Raw genomic sequence first — 19,934 nt, 5'->3', positions numbered from 1 at the left:
ATTACTTAATCCTCTGCCTACGACATGCTGAGAATTTAATTAGAATAATGACATATTTGGTGTTGATTTATTATCCAGAATTCTCTCACTGTCTGGCTTTGAAAATCATGTAATCTTTGATTATTACAAAAATTAAAAAAAAAAATTGTATTGTTTCAACAAGTGTATAAAATAAATTTGTTCAGTGTAATTAAACTCTGTGAAAAATGTTATTACCAGTGAAGTACGAGTACTAAATAAGAGTGTTATGTTGTAGTTAAAATAGCTGTCTCCGCTGCACCCAGTCAAAATGCCAAGAAAACTATTAAAATTCCTAATAGTGTTCGACAACACGTCACTGCTGTACTTTCCTGGACAGTTCCTCTCTGGTAAAGTGTTAATGGAGCTGCAGGATGACACCCCAGTTCTAGGTAAATCTGTTGTATGTGCTATAAATTCCTTTTAACTTGTATTTTAACCTTGAGTGTTCTGGTATATACGTGGGATGTGAGGTCAGATTGACATTCTTTTTCTATTGTACATGCTTACAAGTAGGTATAATAGTTCTTAAACTTGTACCACATATTAATAAAAAATACACTTTTTATGTGCACACAAAGAAAAAATGAAATAATTCATAATGCAAAAGTAGTTATTTTATATAAACTAAATAAACTAGAAAAAATAATACTTAATTGAAATTTAGTTTCTACTTTTGAATTTATTTTTACACTTAGATTAATCATGGTTCAAATTATTTCTGTTAATTACTTGCCAATGAACATTTGTTTTGGTCAATTGAAACTCAGTTTGTAACTATTTTTTGATTCATTTTTTGGTAATTATTTTCATGTGTTCTGTTATTATAATTTTTGTTATAATAAGATACAGAGACCTGAATCAAAATAGTTACAGAAGCGTTTAATAAATTTGAATATTTATTATGATTACCATATCCCAGTAAAATTTTAAACTACTATAATATTCATACATTGTAATGATTATCTATAGGATTGTTTTGATATACCCAACACCCTTAAGTTCTTGCAAGTAATCTAAACTGAAACATGCTTGTAACATGTCATATAGGTATGTAAGAAATATAAGCACCAAGGTAGGTTGTCATAGTCTATAAATAAAAATGAATGTTGCCAAGCACATAACTCGAGAATGGCTTGACAAATTTGGCTATTTTTTTTTTATGTTCCTTCAGGCCCACGGAAGGTTGTATACCTAATTAAAAAAAAATTTACTATAAACTTTTGACAGAACGAAGTGTGTTCGAGCAGCTTGTTGTATAATAAAAATTAATTTTATATAGGTAAAAAAATGAACTGACTTTTTTTAATATATCACTAGGTCGGTAAACAAGCATACGGCTTACCTGATGGTAAGAGAATACTGTAGCTTATAGACACCTGCAACACCAGAAGCATCGCAAGCGCGTTGCCGACTCAATCCCCAATCCCGCCCCCCATGAGCTCTGCTCACCTTACTCACCAACAGGAACACAATACTACAACACTTGAAAACAGCATTATTTAGCTGTGATCTTCTGTAAGGTCGAGGTACTACCCCAATCGGGCTGCTCCCTATTTTGAGCAGGAAATTCCTGCCGTGCCCTACCTCAGTTGAACAACAGAAGTAATCTCAGTGCTATTGTTTTAGGGCTACACTTTCATGTAATCGGTGAAGGAGTAGTTAGAGTGGGATCTGGTCGACACGAGAGGCTCTTTGATAAGGAAAACTACATCGACTTTAGAATGCGCCTCTTGGGTGAACCAGGTCAGTGCCCTTATAATCACTTTCTGTTCAATGTCTGGATTGAATTTTATTTTTATTTTATGTTTACCAATATTATGATAATTATGTTGTACTTAGACTATTTAGCAACATATCATCCTCATCACTTCAGCGTATCACAGTCCACTGCTGCCTCAACAAGTTCCTAAAATGGCGCGAACTTATGTGTAACTTATAATATTACCTTAAAACAATTCTTAAAGAGAGCTTGTAATGGATTTCATGTATCTTTTGTAACTTTGTCACATATTTTTTACAACATAATTCTACGTATAATTTTTTTTAAAACAGTCTCCTGTAATATTAAAATGTTAATTTTAATTTGTAAAATGATAATTCAGTGATGAAGTGTGAATTTTTTTTACATGTGATCAACTTTCGTATTCTAAGGTCATGGTACATCAATCCTATCACCTGGTATACACAGTTTTCCATTCAAACTGGGTCTTCCCATGGGTCTCCCGTCGACATTTCTCGGCACACACGGCTGGGTGCAGTACTACTGTAAGGCTGCCCTACGAGAACCGAACGGCTTAACACATAAAAACCAGCAAGTGTTTATTGTGATGAACCCGATCGACTTGAACTTGGAACCGCCAGTTTTAGCGGTAAGTTTTTTATTTATGTTTAAAGTAATTTCTTTTATACTATAATAGTTGGCCAGTCGATCTTTTTAACGCTTACTATATAGTCTAGTCTTTCCCCTTTGGACAAAGGGTTTTGTAAATAACTACTTATATTTAAAGGAATAAAATGAGAAACATGCTGCCGATTTGGAGGCTGGTATATTTTTGATTCTCACACAGTATATTATTACATTAATGACTCTTCAAAACAAGTCCAAGAATTAATAATTATCTATGGTTTGCCTCGCGGACTAATTTAACATGGAGTCTGGGGTGCATGCATCATTATATCGATTTTTTTTTTTAATTTATTAAAACAAACATTATCCTGACAATAATAAACATAAACTGAAAAGAATTATCCAGTCTGTTACAGTCGTCCAGAAATAATTCGCTGACAAATACATTAGCGATTCGTTTATGTATTTAAAGATGTGTCGTTTTTTAATCTATATCTTGCAAATAAATTGATGCATACGAGTAAAAACAACAAGTACGTGTACAGTAAAAAAATATCGATAGGTGATGCGTGTCATTTAAATTTAATTGAGATCTAACAAGTACTCTTGAGTTATATCTCACTCATCACACACACTTCAGCCTATCGCAGTCCACTATTGGACATAGGCCTCCATAAGTTCGCGCCATAAAATGGCGTGAACTCATGTGTGTTGCCCATAGTCGCCACGCTGGGCAGGCGGGTTTGTGATCGTCGCACCAAAGACGCTGCTGCCCGTCTTCGGCCTGTGTATTTCAAAGCCAGCAGTTGGATGGTTATCCCGCCATCGGTCGGCTTTATAAGTTCCAAAGTGGTAGTGGAACTGTGTTATTCCTTAGTCGCCTCATACGACATCCACAAGTAATGCGTATCTAATAATGCATATGTTAGGGCGCAAATAAAACCGCAGGTTTTAATTACTATAATATTTGCTTTTAATATTTATTACATATGGACGATCTTGTCGCGGCTAGTGACATCAACTGACAACTATAATATTATTTTAAAAAACACATAACAATTACTCTATCAATAAACAACATATAAAACCTAGCTCACGGAACTTCGTATATCTTAACACCTCCCCTCGAAGTCGTGAGCGTATCGTACTTATTTCATTATCATTCTTAGGTTACCTAAACATTAATATTATTTCGCTGCACTCAAACCTTTCGTAAAAACATCTGCAGGCATTACACACAAATACTTTTAATGATAATTTCTTGTCGAAAATCCTCCCCTTGCCGTCGAGTGCAACCTTTAGCAACTAGCCGAACTCTCTCTTATATTTGACCTAGATATTCATCTTCTAGCGCTTTTTTCCAATTAATCGAATTACTCGTTCTTTTAGCTTTCTGCCGAGACATTGGATTTATTGTTGCTGTTGCTGTTAACATTTGTGCTTCAGATTCTTCATCTTCAGTATCACCTTCTGTCCGTTCTTTATCATCCTGGTGAAACTGATATTCCTTTCGCGGTCGTCCTGCCATCCCTGTGCGTATGAGTCTCGGTCTTCCTCTTCTTCTTTTTGCAGGTTCTATCAGTTTTTCCCATTGCACAGTTGAATATTTATTTTTTGTTGATCTATCATTTGATTCTGTTTCCAAATGTTCATGTGCATTCTCAAGCGATTTTCTCACTCTAGATCCATTTTTTGTAGCATTTGCGTATGATTCCTTCTCTTTCTCCTTATCTTGGTTCTGTTCATTTAAATCTATACATATCTTTTTATCATCTTCGCTTTCACTATCAAGAATCTCTTCATATTGATTATTAAATGCACTTTCTTTCATAAAATTTACATCTCGTGTTATAATAATTCTTTTAGTTTTAGGATCGTGAATTCTATAAGCTTTACATTCTTTATCATAACCCATGAAGATCCCAACTTCCGAATTAGAGTCGAATTTACCTTTTTGGTTCCCCTTATCTTTATAGTAAAGTTTACTTCCAAAAACTTTCATATAGATCACTGTTGGTTTCTTTCCTGTCCAAACAGTGTATGGTATATTACCGTTTAAAGCAGTTGTAGGACACCGATTTCGAATAAAATTAGCGGTATTTACAGCTTCTGCCCAAAAACTTGGAGGGCTTCCAGCTTGACGCATCATACATCTCGCCATCTCAACTAATGTTCTATTCTTCCTTTCGGAAACACCGTTCTGTTGGGGTGTGTACGGTACAGTCAATCTCCGTCTAATTCCTTCTTTCTTCAAGAAATCATCAAACTCTGTATTTATATATTCTCTTCCATTATCTGACTGTAAATTCTTTATCTTTTTTCCTGTTAAGTTTTCCACGTACGCTTTATACTCTTTAAATACTTTAAAGACGTCGCTTTTGTTAGCTATAAAATAAACTTCGCACCAGCGAGATTTGTCGTCAATAAAAGTAACAAAATATTTTTTATGACCAAACGACTGGTGTCTCATAGGACCACATACATCTGTGTGTACTATCTCTAACAAATCATTTGTGCGACCTTCACTAGATTTAGGAAATGGCTTAGATGTTAGTTTTTGACTTAAACATACCTCACATTCTGATAATTTTTCATTAACATCGAATCTCAAACCATGTACTAAATTATTCTTAACCATAGCCTTGAGATCACGTTCATTAAGGTGTCCCAAGCGCTCATGCCACATGTCAATTGGCTTCTTCGCCACCTCAACATTATTGGAGTACTGTTGACCCAATCTCACATGGTACAAATTACCTACACGGTCTGCTCTAATATGAACCTTTTTGTTCTCATCAATAACTACAGCGTTATTCTTTGAAAAATGAACTTCAAAACCATGATCAGTCATTTTTGATACTGATAAAAGGCTTGTTCGTAAGTCTGGGACGTAGACCTTTTGAATGTCTATCTGGCGTTTTTCACTACCTGTATCAACCGGGATTCTGACTTTTCCTACTCCGGTTATTTGTGTACTCCCATTATTTGCCAATTTCAATTCATTTTTCAGATGCATAAACCCTCGTATCATACGCTTATCATTACACATATGTGCCGTGCATCCACTGTCGATACACCAAATAGGATTACTGTGTTCACCGGTACGAGCCTCTTTCGGTCGTGCCAAACATTGTCATATATTCTAGCCGCTCAGAACTGCATTCTGCTTGTTTTGCACTTTGCTTCGCCTTATTTTGCATTTTAGTTTTACACTCTCTCGCAATGTGTCCTCGACGACCACAACGATAACATTCAACTTGCCTGTTATTATTGGGTGAAATGTTATTGTGTGTAGTTTTCTTTTGATGCATTTCGTGAGTGCGTTTAACGAACATAGCTCCTTGATCAGTTACTGTAACTTTTCTACCTTCATAATCTTCGACAATCTTTACCTTCAATATCTCCGTAGACGGTAGATCATCACGCGATTCCATTGCAGTGCGAAACATAGCAAATGAATCTGGTAGACTGTACAATAGTAAAATCGCTAATAATTCGTCAATCACTACTAAACCGATTTCTTTGAGTTTTTTAACTGCATCAAAAAAATCTGCAAGGTGCTTACGAAGATCGTCTTCTTCCTTCATGCGCGTCAGTACAAGTTTCTTCAACAATGACGCTTTACGCGCTGGTCCGCTAGATTCATACATTGATTTCAATTTATCCCATACCTGTTTCGAAGTATCCAAACCATCTAATGCTGCGAGCTCACTAGGACTAATAGCCAGTAATATATCTGATTCTGCCTTTCCGTCCATCCTCACCCAATCTGCATACTTAGGATCGGTACGAACCGGTTTAGGTATAGTACCCGATACGTATTCCCACAAATCATTTTTCTTCAAAATGGCTCTCATGTGAATCTTCCACGTATCATAGTTATCTGCAGTTAACGGGTCTATTTTAATAGAAGCAGCCATGATAATGTTTTTTTAACAATACCTTTAAAATTAAATATCTTTAAAATTAAATACGACGTAAAAATGTCAAATAACTCAGACGTAGATTCATCCGTTGTCGTATTTCGCTTGTATACTTTATAACAGTTTTTCACTGTATTTACTGTTATGAAATCAATTGTATATAGTTCACTGGGCCCATAACCTGTTAGGGCGCAAATAAAACCGCAGGTTTTAATTACTATAATATTTGCTTTTAATCTTTATTACATATGGACGATCTTGTCGCGGCTAGTGACATCAACTGACAACTATAATATTATTTTAAAAAACACATAACAATTACTCTATCAATAAACAACATATAAAACCTAGCTCACGGAACTTCGTATATCTTAACACCTCCCCTCGAAGTCGTGAGCGTATCGTACTTATTTCATTATCATTCTTAGGTTACCTAAACATTAATATTATTTCGCTGCACTCAAACCTTTCGTAAAAACATCTGCAGGCATTACACACAAATACTTTTAATGATAATTTCTTGTCGAAAATCCTCCCCTTGCCGTCGAGTGCAACCTTTAGCAACTAGCCGAACTCTCTCTTATATTTGACCTAGATATTCATCTTCTAGCGCTTTTTTCCAATTAATCGAATTACTCGTTCTTTTAGCTTTCTGCCGAGACATTGGATTTATTGTTGCTGTTGCTGTTAACATTTGTGCTTCAGATTCTTCATCTTCAGTATCACCTTCTGTCCGTTCTTTATCATCCTGGTGAAACTGATATTCCTTTCGCGGTCGTCCTGCCATCCCTGTGCGTATGAGTCTCGGTCTTCCTCTTCTTCTTTTTGCAGGTTCTATCAGTTTTTCCCATTGCACAGTTGAATATTTATTTTTTGTTGATCTATCATTTGATTCTGTTTCCAAATGTTCATGTGCATTCTCAAGCGATTTTCTCACTCTAGATCCATTTTTTGTAGCATTTGCGTATGATTCCTTCTCTTTCTCCTTATCTTGGTTCTGTTCATTTAAATCTATACATATCTTTTTATCATCTTCGCTTTCACTATCAAGAATCTCGTGTTATAATAATTCTTTTAGTTTTAGGATCGTGAATTCTATAAGCTTTACATTCTTTATCATAACCCATGAAGATCCCAACTTCCGAATTAGAGTCGAATTTACCTTTTTGGTTCCCCTTATCTTTATAGTAAAGTTTACTTCCAAAAACTTTCATATAGATCACTGTTGGTTTCTTTCCTGTCCAAACAGTGTATGGTATATTACCGTTTAAAGCAGTTGTAGGACACCGATTTCGAATAAAATTAGCGGTATTTACAGCTTCTGCCCAAAAACTTGGAGGGCTTCCAGCTTGACGCATCATACATCTCGCCATCTCAACTAATGTTCTATTCTTCCTTTCGGAAACACCGTTCTGTTGGGGTGTGTACGGTACAGTCAATCTCCGTCTAATTCCTTCTTTCTTCAAGAAATCATCAAACTCTGTATTTATATATTCTCTTCCATTATCTGACTGTAAATTCTTTATCTTTTTTCCTGTTAAGTTTTCCACGTACGCTTTATACTCTTTAAATACTTTAAAGACGTCGCTTTTGTTAGCTATAAAATAAACTTCGCACCAGCGAGATTTGTCGTCAATAAAAGTAACAAAATATTTTTTATGACCAAACGACTGGTGTCTCATAGGACCACATACATCTGTGTGTACTATCTCTAACAAATCATTTGTGCGACCTTCACTAGATTTAGGAAATGGCTTAGATGTTAGTTTTTGACTTAAACATACCTCACATTCTGATAATTTTTCATTAACATCGAATCTCAAACCATGTACTAAATTATTCTTAACCATAGCCTTGAGATCACGTTCATTAAGGTGTCCCAAGCGCTCATGCCACATGTCAATTGGCTTCTTCGCCACCTCAACATTATTGGAGTACTGTTGACCCAATCTCACATGGTACAAATTACCTACACGGTCTGCTCTAATATGAACCTTTTTGTTCTCATCAATAACTACAGCGTTATTCTTTGAAAAATGAACTTCAAAACCATGATCAGTCATTTTTGATACTGATAAAAGGCTTGTTCGTAAGTCTGGGACGTAGTAAACCTTTTGAATGTCTATCTGGCGTTTTTCACTACCTGTATCAACCGGGATTCTGACTTTTCCTACTCCGGTTATTTGTGTACTCCCATTATTTGCCAATTTCAATTCATTTTTCAGATGCATAAACCCTCGTATCATACGCTTATCATTACACATATGTGCCGTGCATCCACTGTCGATACACCAAATAGGATTACTGTGTTCACCGGTACGAGCCTCTTTCGGTCGTGCCAAACATTGTCATATATTCTAGCCGCTCAGAACTGCATTCTGCTTGTTTTGCACTTTGCTTCGCCTTATTTTGCATTTTAGTTTTACACTCTCTCGCAATGTGTCCTCGACGACCACAACGATAACATTCAACTTGCCTGTTATTATTGGGTGAAATGTTATTGTGTGTAGTTTTCTTTTGATGCATTTCGTGAGTGCGTTTAACGAACATAGCTCCTTGATCAGTTACTGTAACTTTTCTACCTTCATAATCTTCGACAATCTTTACCTTCAATATCTCCGTAGACGGTAGATCATCACGCGATTCCATTGCAGTGCGAAACATAGCAAATGAATCTGGTAGACTGTACAATAGTAAAATCGCTAATAATTCGTCAATCACTACTAAACCGATTTCTTTGAGTTTTTTAACTGCATCAAAAAAATCTGCAAGGTGCTTACGAAGATCGTCTTCTTCCTTCATGCGCGTCAGTACAAGTTTCTTCAACAATGACGCTTTACGCGCTGGTCCGCTAGATTCATACATTGATTTCAATTTATCCCATACCTGTTTCGAAGTATCCAAACCATCTAATGCTGCGAGCTCACTAGGACTAATAGCCAGTAATATATCTGATTCTGCCTTTCCGTCCATCCTCACCCAATCTGCATACTTAGGATCGGTACGAACCGGTTTAGGTATAGTACCCGATACGTATTCCCACAAATCATTTTTCTTCAAAATGGCTCTCATGTGAATCTTCCACGTATCATAGTTATCTGCAGTTAACGGGTCTATTTTAATAGAAGCAGCCATGATAATGTTTTTTTAACAATACCTTTAAAATTAAATATCTTTAAAATTAAATACGACGTAAAAATGTCAAATAACTCAGACGTAGATTCATCCGTTGTCGTATTTCGCTTGTATACTTTATAACAGTTTTTCACTGTATTTACTGTTATGAAATCAATTGTATATAGTTCACTGGGCCCATAACCTGTTAGGGCGCAAATAAAACCGCAGGTTTTAATTACTATAATATTTGCTTTTAATCTTTATTACATATGGACGATCTTGTCGCGGCTAGTGACATCAACTGACAACTATAATATTATTTTAAAAAACACATAACAATTACTCTATCAATAAACAACATATAAAACCTAGCTCACGGAACTTCGTATATCTTAACAGCATATTTACTTGACTATTTCTTCGTCGACCTATGTTGTATTTTACCGCATAACTATTCACTGGGTATACCGATTTTGATTACTCTTGTTTTAATAGGAAGCTGATACTTGTCTTGTAGTCCCATTTCAATTTGATCAAGATGCTAACTACAACTACTTTTTGCGTAATCTTTGATTGAAATAGTTGACTATTTTTCGTCTACTTACGTTGTATTACTTGTCGATGTAACAAAATTTTTGTTAAAAAAAATTACAAGTACACAGTAAAAATAATTACAAAAGAAACATATAAGAGGGGTTTTTTGTTCTCTTTCAGACGACCTTAAGTAGAGAAAATTATCAAAACGGTAGAGGTGTTCGCAACAAACAAATGCAATACATAAAAGTAAAATAATGCCTCAAGTATACGTAGTAGATATGACGTCTTTATTTGTATTTCAACAGAGAACCTGACCCCCATACTTGGTTATGTAACAATTGGTAAACTCTCGGCACTCGCACTTGTGCATAACTGTGATGTAATATATAGAGTTTAAAAAGTGACATTTTATATTTTTGACCCTTAATATTTATTGAATTTTTCCTAATTAATTGTGTTTGCTCGCAAATGAAAAAAAAAACCGACTTCAGTTACAACGACAAGTAATAAACGAAAAGCAAAAAACAAGTAATAGACGAAAAAAAAAAAAGTAAATACGTGTTATTAAAGATAACTCAAAAAGTACTCACCAGATCTCGAACAAATTGAAACGGGACCACGTGACATGCACCAGATTTCAATTTAAAAAAATCATCGAAATCGATACACCTAGTAAAAAGTTATGAGGTAACACATAAAAATTAAATGCAGTCGAATTGAGAACCTCCTTCTTTATTTTGAAGTCGATAAAGGCACTTGTACATTATTTTCTCGTTAAATATATAATTATAATACACAAATGAGAGAAACAGGTAATAGAGCCTACTCCTCGTTCCAGGTCCTAATAGACTTAGCTCCTAGGCAAGTGGTACCTGCTGTTAATAATCTATACGTAAATTGTGTGGAGGATAAACTTTATGAAAGAATGAAAGAAATGAATAAATGTTTCTTATAAGTTCACGCCATTTTTGGCGCAAACTTGTGGAGGCCTATGTCCAGCAGTCGACTGCAATAGGCTGAAGTGATGAATTAACTTTTTTTAAATATCATATTGCTATAAATAAATTCATGTCTTTCTATAAGACCGTTCAGTCTTAATAATATCATGTTCATCCTTTTTTTAACCGACTTCCAAAAAAGGAGGAGGTTCTCAATTCGACTGTATTTTTTTTTTTTTTTTTTTACGTATGTTACATCAGAACTTTTGACCGTGTTGACCGATTTCGACAATTTTTTTTTTTAATCGAAAGGTGGTGTGTGCCAATTGGTCCCATTTAAATTTATTTGAGATCTAACAACTACTTTTCGAGTTATATCTAATAATGCGTTTTTACTTGACGCTTTTTTCGTCGACCTACGTTGCACCGCACCGCATAACTTTCTACTGGATGTACCGATTTCAATAATTCTTTTTTGTTGGAAAGGAGATATCCCTAGTTTAGTACTATGATAAGGAAACCAGGATCTGATGATGAGGTCCCAGAGAAATCGAGGGAAACTCTTGAAAATCCGCAATAACTTTTTACTGGGTGTACCGATTTTAATAATTTTTAATTTAATCGAAAGCTGATGTTTGTCATGTGGTCACATATAAATTTTATTGGGATCTGATAACTACTTTTTGAGTAATCTTTGATAACGCGTAGTTACTTGACTATTTTTTCGTCGATCCACGTTGTATTACTCGTCGATGTAATTGAAGTCGGTTTTTTTTCTTTTGTGAGCAAACACAATTATTTTTGGTATGTTCTTTTGTACTAACATTTTTTTATTGTATTTGTTTAAAATACATATTTTTGCAGTGTAAGGTCGTTGACCTCTTATCGGCTGAAGTTCCGGGTTTGTGGTTAAATAATTGTGCATTCAAAAGAATACTTTTCCATCTCACCTTCAATTTTTATCTTTTCATATATTTGTTTTAGTTGCCTTAGCAACCTTTTCCATTTTTAAAGTCCAGACTAAGTAACAACAAAAAATAAAAAGTTAATTTTATGTTTGTATTCTTTTGTTTTTTTACATTTGATGGCACTAACTGAATGTCGCAAACATCACAAGAATGTCAAAATCTTCTGATCAAATTAAAAATTAAAAAATAAAATCTATTCTTGTATATTAAGGACACAAAACAGTGTTAAATGTCAATAAATGATACAAGCATGAAAATTTATCACGAGTTAAACCGGGAGGGAATCGTGTCTATCATATTATTACTCATTGTTAGTCTAAGTGAAACCGTCTTCGAAGATGCGTCGTTTGAGTGGCGATGTAATGATGCGTGTCTTTGGGTTGGGCTTCACTTGCTTCGTGATTACCTCCGCCATTTCAAACCAGTTACTGGCGATATTGAATGTTCTTATGTGTCTTTTTGCTTAAACGTAATCTAATCGTTGTACGATTTTTTTTTTCTTTTTATTATACAGACTGATCACTTTTGTTTTTTTTTTTTTGTCGTTTAATCGAATGCCGAAAATTTATCGAAATACGAACCAAAATATAATTAGCAGTGATCGTAGTTATATTTAGTCTTTATATTTTTATTATTCTAATTAAAATAATATTTAAAAAAAAATAGTGAAGAACTGGTCTACGGGAAGTATATTACACTTACTTTGGGTTTTACTGTAATAAAAAAAAAATGTTGAAGACAAGAGATCACTCGAAGAGACATTTTGAAATATACCTACTCAATGTTATGGGAAACTTACACAATATGATATTGCACGCCTGCCTGCCAAAGCTGTTTTATTCTCACAAAATGAAAAGTACGGGACGCGCTTACTCTTATATCTCTCTTACCATTACCAATGAATATTATGCTAGAAAATACACTTTTATACAGAATGCACGCCCAACTAGTACTTTTTTTTTATAACTATTATAGTAAAAAGAATCGATATGTAATATTTATATTATGTTGCACGTCAACTTTTAATATGTGCGGATGATTGCAAAATAACGCGTTATTTTTATTACATATTTTTCAATTTTATATAATATTTTTTTAAATTATATTTGAGCTCACTTGTCAATTATACGAAATTCAACTGTCAATTATAATATATTCAATTATATATATTACTATCTGACCTCGCAAACGTTGTTTTGCCCTCTTAATACTCCGCCCCCCTTATAACGTAGGGTTATGAAAAATAGATGTCAGCCGATTCTCAGACCTACCCGATATGCACACAAAATTTCAAAAAAATCGGTCCAGCCGTTTCGGAGGAGTATTTTAACTAACTTTTGACACGAGAATTTATATAAGACTAGCTGACTCGGCAAACGTTGTCTTGCCGCTAAACGCTATTTAAAAATAGGGGATGGTGGTAGAAGGGTGAAAATTTAGGGTTGTATGTATTTTTCAACGCAAAATCATAATAAAATAAATAATAAATAATTTATCTAAAAATTAAAAAAAAAATTAAGGTTGGACTACCCTTAACATTTAGAGGTATGAAAAATAGATGTTCGATTCTCAGACCTACCCAATATGCACACAAAATTTCATGAGAATCATGTATATCGTACGATGTGTGCACGCAGCAAGAGTTCGAGCTGAGCGTGGAGCACAAGCTGGGCGTGGGCTGCGTGGGCAGCGGCACGGTGAGCTGCCGCGTGGCGCTGGACCGCGGCGCCTACGTGCCCGGCCAGAGCATCGCGCTCTCCGCGCTCGTCGACAACCGCTCGCGCACCGCCATCCGCTCCACGCGCGCGGCGCTCACCGAGGTCAGTGGCGGTGTGTGAATGTACACGTGCGTGTGTGCTAGCGAGTTTGTGTAGGTGCGAGTGTGTAGGTTTTTGTGAATGTGCGTATGTCTACGTTTTTGTGAATGCGTGTGTTTTCTTGCGTGTGCAAGTGTGGGCGTGCTTGTGTGTTCGTTTCCATGAACCTGAGTTGCTGCGTGAGTGTGTTATGTGCGTGAGCGTGTGTTGATGTACTTGTGTTTGCGTAAATGTAGACATGCATACGTGTATTTGCTAGCGACTGTGTGCTTGGTCGTCGGTCTGCGTGCGTCTGTATTTTAGACAGTACGTGCGTGTTTGTGCGTGAACGTGTACGCGCCTGTGTGGCTCGGAGTGTAGCGTTGTGTTGTGCGCAGACGATCCAGTACGTGGCGCACGGCAAGGTGGCGGCGCGCGAGTCCCGCGAGCTGGCGCGGCTGGCGCGCGGTAAGCTGCGCGCGGGCGAGGCGCAGCGCTGGCGCGGCGAGCTGCTGTACGTGCCGCCGCTGCCGCCCACCAACCTGCGCGGCTGCCACCTCATCTCCGTGCAGTACGACGTCTTCGTGAGTGTTGACCCGCACCACACCACACCACACTGTACCTGCCGTACGTGCCGCCGCTGCCGCCCACCAACCTGCGCGGCTGCCACCTCATCTCCGTGCAGTACGACGTCTTCGTGAGTGTTGACCCGCACCACACCACACCACACTGTACCTGCCGTACGTGCCGCCGCTGCCGCCCACCAACCTGCGCGGCTGCCACCTCATCTCCGTGCAGTACGACGTCTTCGTGAGTGTTGACCCGCACCACACCACACCACACTGTACCTGCCGTACGTGCCGCCGCTGCCGCCCACCAACCTGCGCGGCTGCCACCTCATCTCCGTGCAGTACGACGTCTTCGTGAGTGTTGACCCGCACCACACCACACCACACTGTACCTGCCGTACGTGCCGCCGCTGCCGCCCACCAACCTGCGCGGCTGCCACCTCATCTCCGTGCAGTACGACGTCTTCGTGAGTGTTGACCCGCACCACACCACACCACACTGTACCTGCCGTACGTGCCGCCGCTGCCGCCCACCAACCTGCGCGGCTGCCACCTCATCTCCGTGCAGTACGACGTCTTCGTGAGTGTTGACCCGCACCACACCACACCACACTGTACCTGCCGTACGTGCCGCCGCTGCCGCCCACCAACCTGCGCGGCTGCCACCTCATCTCCGTGCAGTACGACGTCTTCGTGAGTGTTGACCCGCACCACACCACACCACACTGTACCTGCCGTACGTGCCGCCGCTGCCGCCCACCAACCTGCGCGGCTGCCACCTCATCTCCGTGCAGTACGACGTCTTCGTGAGTGTTGACCCACACCACACTGTACCTGCCGTACGTGCCGCCGCTGCCGCCCACCAACCTGCGCGGCTGCCACCTCATCTCCGTGCAGTACGACGTCTTCGTGAGTGTTGACCCGCACCACACCACACCACACTGTACCTGCCGTACGTGCCGCCGCAGCCGCCCACCAACCTGCGCGGCTGCCACCTCATCTCCGTGCAGTACGACGTCTTCGTGAGTGTTGACCCGCACCACACCACACCACACTGTACCTGCCGTACGTGCCGCCGCTGCCGCCCACCAACCTGCGCGGCTGCCACCTCATCTCCGTGCAGTACGACGTCTTCGTGAGTGTTGACCCGCACCACACCACACCACACTGTACCTGCCGTACGTGCCGCCGCTGCCGCCCACCAACCTGCGCGGCTGCCACCTCATCTCCGTGCAGTACGACGTCTTCGTGAGTGTTGACCCGCACCACACCACACCACACTGTACCTGCCGTACGTGCCGCCGCTGCCGCCCACCAACCTGCGCGGCTGCCACCTCATCTCCGTGCAGTACGACGTCTTCGTGAGTGTTGACCCACACCACACTGTACCTGCCGTACGTGCCGCCGCTGCCGCCCACCAACCTGCGCGGCTGCCACCTCATCTCCGTGCAGTACGACGTCTTCGTGAGTGTTGACCCGCACCACACCACACCACACTGTACCTGCCGTACGTGCCGCCGCTGCCGCCCACCAACCTGCGCGGCTGCCACCTCATCTCCGTGCAGTACGACGTCTTCGTGAGTGTTGACCCGCACCACACCACACCACACTGTACCTGCCGTACGTGCCGCCGCTGCCGCCCACCAACCTGCGCGGCTGCCACCTCATCTCCGTGCAGTACGACGTCTTCGTGAGTGTTGACCCGCACCACACCACACCACACTGTACCTGCCGTACGTGCCGCCGCTGCCGCCCACCAACCTGCGCGGCTGCCACCTCATCTCCGTGCAGTACGACGTCTTCGTGAGTGTTGACCCGCACCACACCACACCACACTGTACCTGCCGTACGTGCCGCCGCTGCCGCCCACCAACCTGCGCGGCTGCCACCTCATCTCCGTGCAGTACGACGTCTTCGTGAGTGTTGACCCACACCACACTGTACCTGCCGTACGTGCCGCCGCTGCCGCCCACCAACCTGCGCGGCTGCCACCTCATCTCCGTGCAGTACGACGTCTTCGTGAGTGTTGACCCGCACCACACCACACCACACTGTACCTGCCGTACGTGCCGCCGCTGCCGCCCACCAACCTGCGCGGCTGCCACCTCATCTCCGTGCAGTACGACGTCTTCGTGAGTGTTGACCCGCACCACACCACACCACACTGTACCTGCCGTACGTGCCGCCGCTGCCGCCCACCAACCTGCGCGGCTGCCACCTCATCTCCGTGCAGTACGACGTCTTCGTGAGTGTTGACCCGCACCACACCACACCACACTGTACCTGCCGTACGTGCCGCCGCTGCCGCCCACCAACCTGCGCGGCTGCCACCTCATCTCCGTGCAGTACGACGTCTTCGTGAGTGTTGACCCGCACCACACCACACCACACTGTACCTGCCGTACGTGCCGCCGCTGCCGCCCACCAACCTGCGCGGCTGCCACCTCATCTCCGTGCAGTACGACGTCTTCGTGAGTGTTGACCCGCACCACACCACACCACACTGTACCTGCCGTACGTGCCGCCGCTGCCGCCCACCAACCTGCGCGGCTGCCACCTCATCTCCGTGCAGTACGACGTCTTCGTGAGTGTTGACCCACACCACACTGTACCTGCCGTACGTGCCGCCGCTGCCGCCCACCAACCTGCGCGGCTGCCACCTCATCTCCGTGCAGTACGACGTCTTCGTGAGTGTTGACCCGCACCACACCACACCACACTGTACCTGCCGTACGTGCCGCCGCTGCCGCCCACCAACCTGCGCGGCTGCCACCTCATCTCCGTGCAGTACGACGTCTTCGTGAGTGTTGACCCGCACCACACCACACCACACTGTACCTGCCGTACGTGCCGCCGCAGCCGCCCACCAACCTGCGCGGCTGCCACCTCATCTCCGTGCAGTACGACGTCTTCGTGAGTGTTGACCCGCACCACACCACACCACACTGTACCTGCCGTACGTGCCGCCGCTGCCGCCCACCAACCTGCGCGGCTGCCACCTCATCTCCGTGCAGTACGACGTCTTCGTGAGTGTTGACCCGCACCACACCACACCACACTGTACCTGCCGTACGTGCCGCCGCTGCCGCCCACCAACCTGCGCGGCTGCCACCTCATCTCCGTGCAGTACGACGTCTTCGTGAGTGTTGACCCGCACCACACCACACCACACTGTACCTGCCGTACGTGCCGCCGCTGCCGCCCACCAACCTGCGCGGCTGCCACCTCATCTCCGTGCAGTACGACGTCTTCGTGAGTGTTGACCCACACCACACTGTACCTGCCGTACGTGCCGCCGCTGCCGCCCACCAACCTGCGCGGCTGCCACCTCATCTCCGTGCAGTACGACGTCTTCGTGAGTGTTGACCCGCACCACACCACACCACACTGTACCTGCCGTACGTGCCGCCGCTGCCGCCCACCAACCTGCGCGGCTGCCACCTCATCTCCGTGCAGTACGACGTCTTCGTGAGTGTTGACCCGCACCACACCACACCACACTGTACCTGCCGTACGTGCCGCCGCAGCCGCCCACCAACCTGCGCGGCTGCCACCTCATCTCCGTGCAGTACGACGTCTTCGTGAGTGTTGACCCGCACCACACCACACCACACTGTACCTGCCGTACGTGCCGCCGCTGCCGCCCACCAACCTGCGCGGCTGCCACCTCATCTCCGTGCAGTACGACGTCTTCGTGAGTGTTGACCCGCACCACACCACACCACACTGTACCTGCCGTACGTGCCGCCGCTGCCGCCCACCAACCTGCGCGGCTGCCACCTCATCTCCGTGCAGTACGACGTCTTCGTGAGTGTTGACCCGCACCACACCACACCACACTGTACCTGCCGTACGTGCCGCCGCTGCCGCCCACCAACCTGCGCGGCTGCCACCTCATCTCCGTGCAGTACGACGTCTTCGTGAGTGTTGACCCGCACCACACCACACCACACTGTACCTGCCGTACGTGCCGCCGCTGCCGCCCACCAACCTGCGCGGCTGCCACCTCATCTCCGTGCAGTACGACGTCTTCGTGAGTGTTGACCCGCACCACACCACACCACACTGTACCTGCCGTACGTGCCGCCACGTATAACACGCATTAAGTTGCTTACCATAGGAACAGATGACAGTGTGTGAATTTTATAAGATACTACCTGACTCGGCAAACATTGTCTTGCCGCTAAACGCTATTTAAAAATAGGGGTTGGTGGTAGAAGGTTGAAAATTTAGGGTTTTATGTATTTTTCAACGCCAAATCATAATAAAATAAAAAATTAATAATTTATCTAAAAATAATAAAAAATTGGGATGGACTACCCTTAAGGATGAAAAATAGATGTTCGATTCTCAGACCTACTCAATATGCACACAAAACTTCATGAGAATCGGTCAAGCCGTTTCGGAGGAGTTTAACTACAAACACCGCGACACGAGAATTTTATATATTAGATTTATTTATTTTTTATTTTTTTTATTATTATTTGTATCCGATCCAAAACACAAATTATGCTTAAAATCTTGGTTCCAGTTCATAATCGAGCCGAAGAGCTTGGAGAAGGAGGTGAAGCTGCAGCTGCCCATCCTGCTGGGCACGTACCCCTTCCGCGACGCGGCGGACGAGCCACGCCCACCCACGCACTACCCCACCACGCTACCCGTCTTCCGGCCCTGGCTGGCCGACAAGCAGGCCGACTAGGGGCCGACCATTAATCACATGAGGCTCGAAGGGGAAACCAACAAAAATCAATAATAGACACTATAATGATATATCACGTATATTTATTTTTCGTTGAACGTGCGATTTATAAAAAAAAAAAAAAAAAAAACAAAAAACACCTGCAAGCTTGATGTTTGTCTGGAAGTTTGTTACGATGATTAATTTTCAAAAATTTAATCAGATTATACCTGTATTTTAAAATAATATTTTGAAATATAGTTTACACAAAAAAAATCCCTTTTCAATTTTGAGTATGGCCACCTCAATTACCAAGCGGGGATAGGGGGTTAAAAAGTTGCTAAAACATCGTGATTAATGGACGACCTCCAGGGTCTAAAGAGTCAGGACCCGGGAGCGGCGAAGGGAGCCGCAAATCGAGTATACGTAGTGTACGAACTTTTTTTAGGTTTTGGCTAATTTAAATCTAAGGTGGCAATCGTCATAATCCCAGAGCACTTAATCTTAAAATACGCTACTGGCAAACTACCAGGCTGATGAATTTACAACCAGTGCGTTATATAAACATTTAATGACGATAAAAAAAAAATTTTTGCTTGTGCTATATACAACTATCCATTACTACACTACACATACTACTATATAATAATTTCCCCTATCGAAGCCATTCGCTTCGCTTGGTTGTTTAAGGCTGCCTTTTAAGTTCAAACATTTTAAAAGGTAGATTTTAAAGATGGAACAGTTGTTTAATAATATTGCGTCACTAAACGTAAGTTATTTTATATGTACATTAGGAAAGCATGAATTTACATAATTGATTATTACTTTGAAATTAGCAAAAAAGCTGGAATTGCATTTATTTTTAAGGCATTTACAATATCCTGCTTAAGTTGAATTGGGCATTAAGTTGACCTTGACATTCCCCATAACATATTCCATTTTTTATTCGAATACAATTCTTTAAATTTATATAAATTCGTATGGTTAAAAAGATGGTGCTCTTTTAGAAAAAAAAATGTATATTTTTACAGCTTTATTTT

General features: G+C 41.9%; 1 protein-coding gene across 1 annotated transcript; it reads left to right on the top strand.

Annotated features, from left to right (window-relative positions):
* Positions 1 to 200: 200 nt before the first annotated feature.
* On the top strand, positions 201 to 18,966 carry LOC123655086 (arrestin domain-containing protein 4). Its single transcript, XM_045590926.1, has 6 exons — positions 201 to 410; positions 1,648 to 1,764; positions 2,173 to 2,390; positions 13,489 to 13,671; positions 14,046 to 14,231; positions 18,748 to 18,966. The coding sequence occupies exons 1-6, from the start codon at positions 290 to 292 to the stop codon at positions 18,913 to 18,915; spliced, it is 993 nt and encodes a 330-aa protein (XP_045446882.1). The 5' UTR covers positions 201 to 289; the 3' UTR covers positions 18,916 to 18,966.
* Positions 18,967 to 19,934: the final 968 nt, after the last annotated feature.

This window comes from Melitaea cinxia, chromosome 1, assembly GCF_905220565.1.
Source record: "Melitaea cinxia chromosome 1, ilMelCinx1.1, whole genome shotgun sequence".
Classification (NCBI taxonomy): Eukaryota; Metazoa; Arthropoda; class Insecta; order Lepidoptera; family Nymphalidae; genus Melitaea; species Melitaea cinxia.
This window is presented reverse-complemented; position numbering and strand designations above follow the sequence as displayed.

Excerpts from the sequence above, each read along its gene's own strand:
- LOC123655086 (XM_045590926.1), top strand. The coding sequence starts at position 290 with ATGCCAAGAAAACTATTAAAATTCCTAATAGTGTTCGACAACACGTCA. Across the intron at positions 411-1,647 it reads GGATGACACCCCAGTTCTAG|GGCTACACTTTCATGTAATC; the intron begins GTAAATCTGTTG and ends CTATTGTTTTAG. Across the intron at positions 14,232-18,747 it reads CCGTGCAGTACGACGTCTTC|TTCATAATCGAGCCGAAGAG; the intron begins GTGAGTGTTGAC and ends TCTTGGTTCCAG.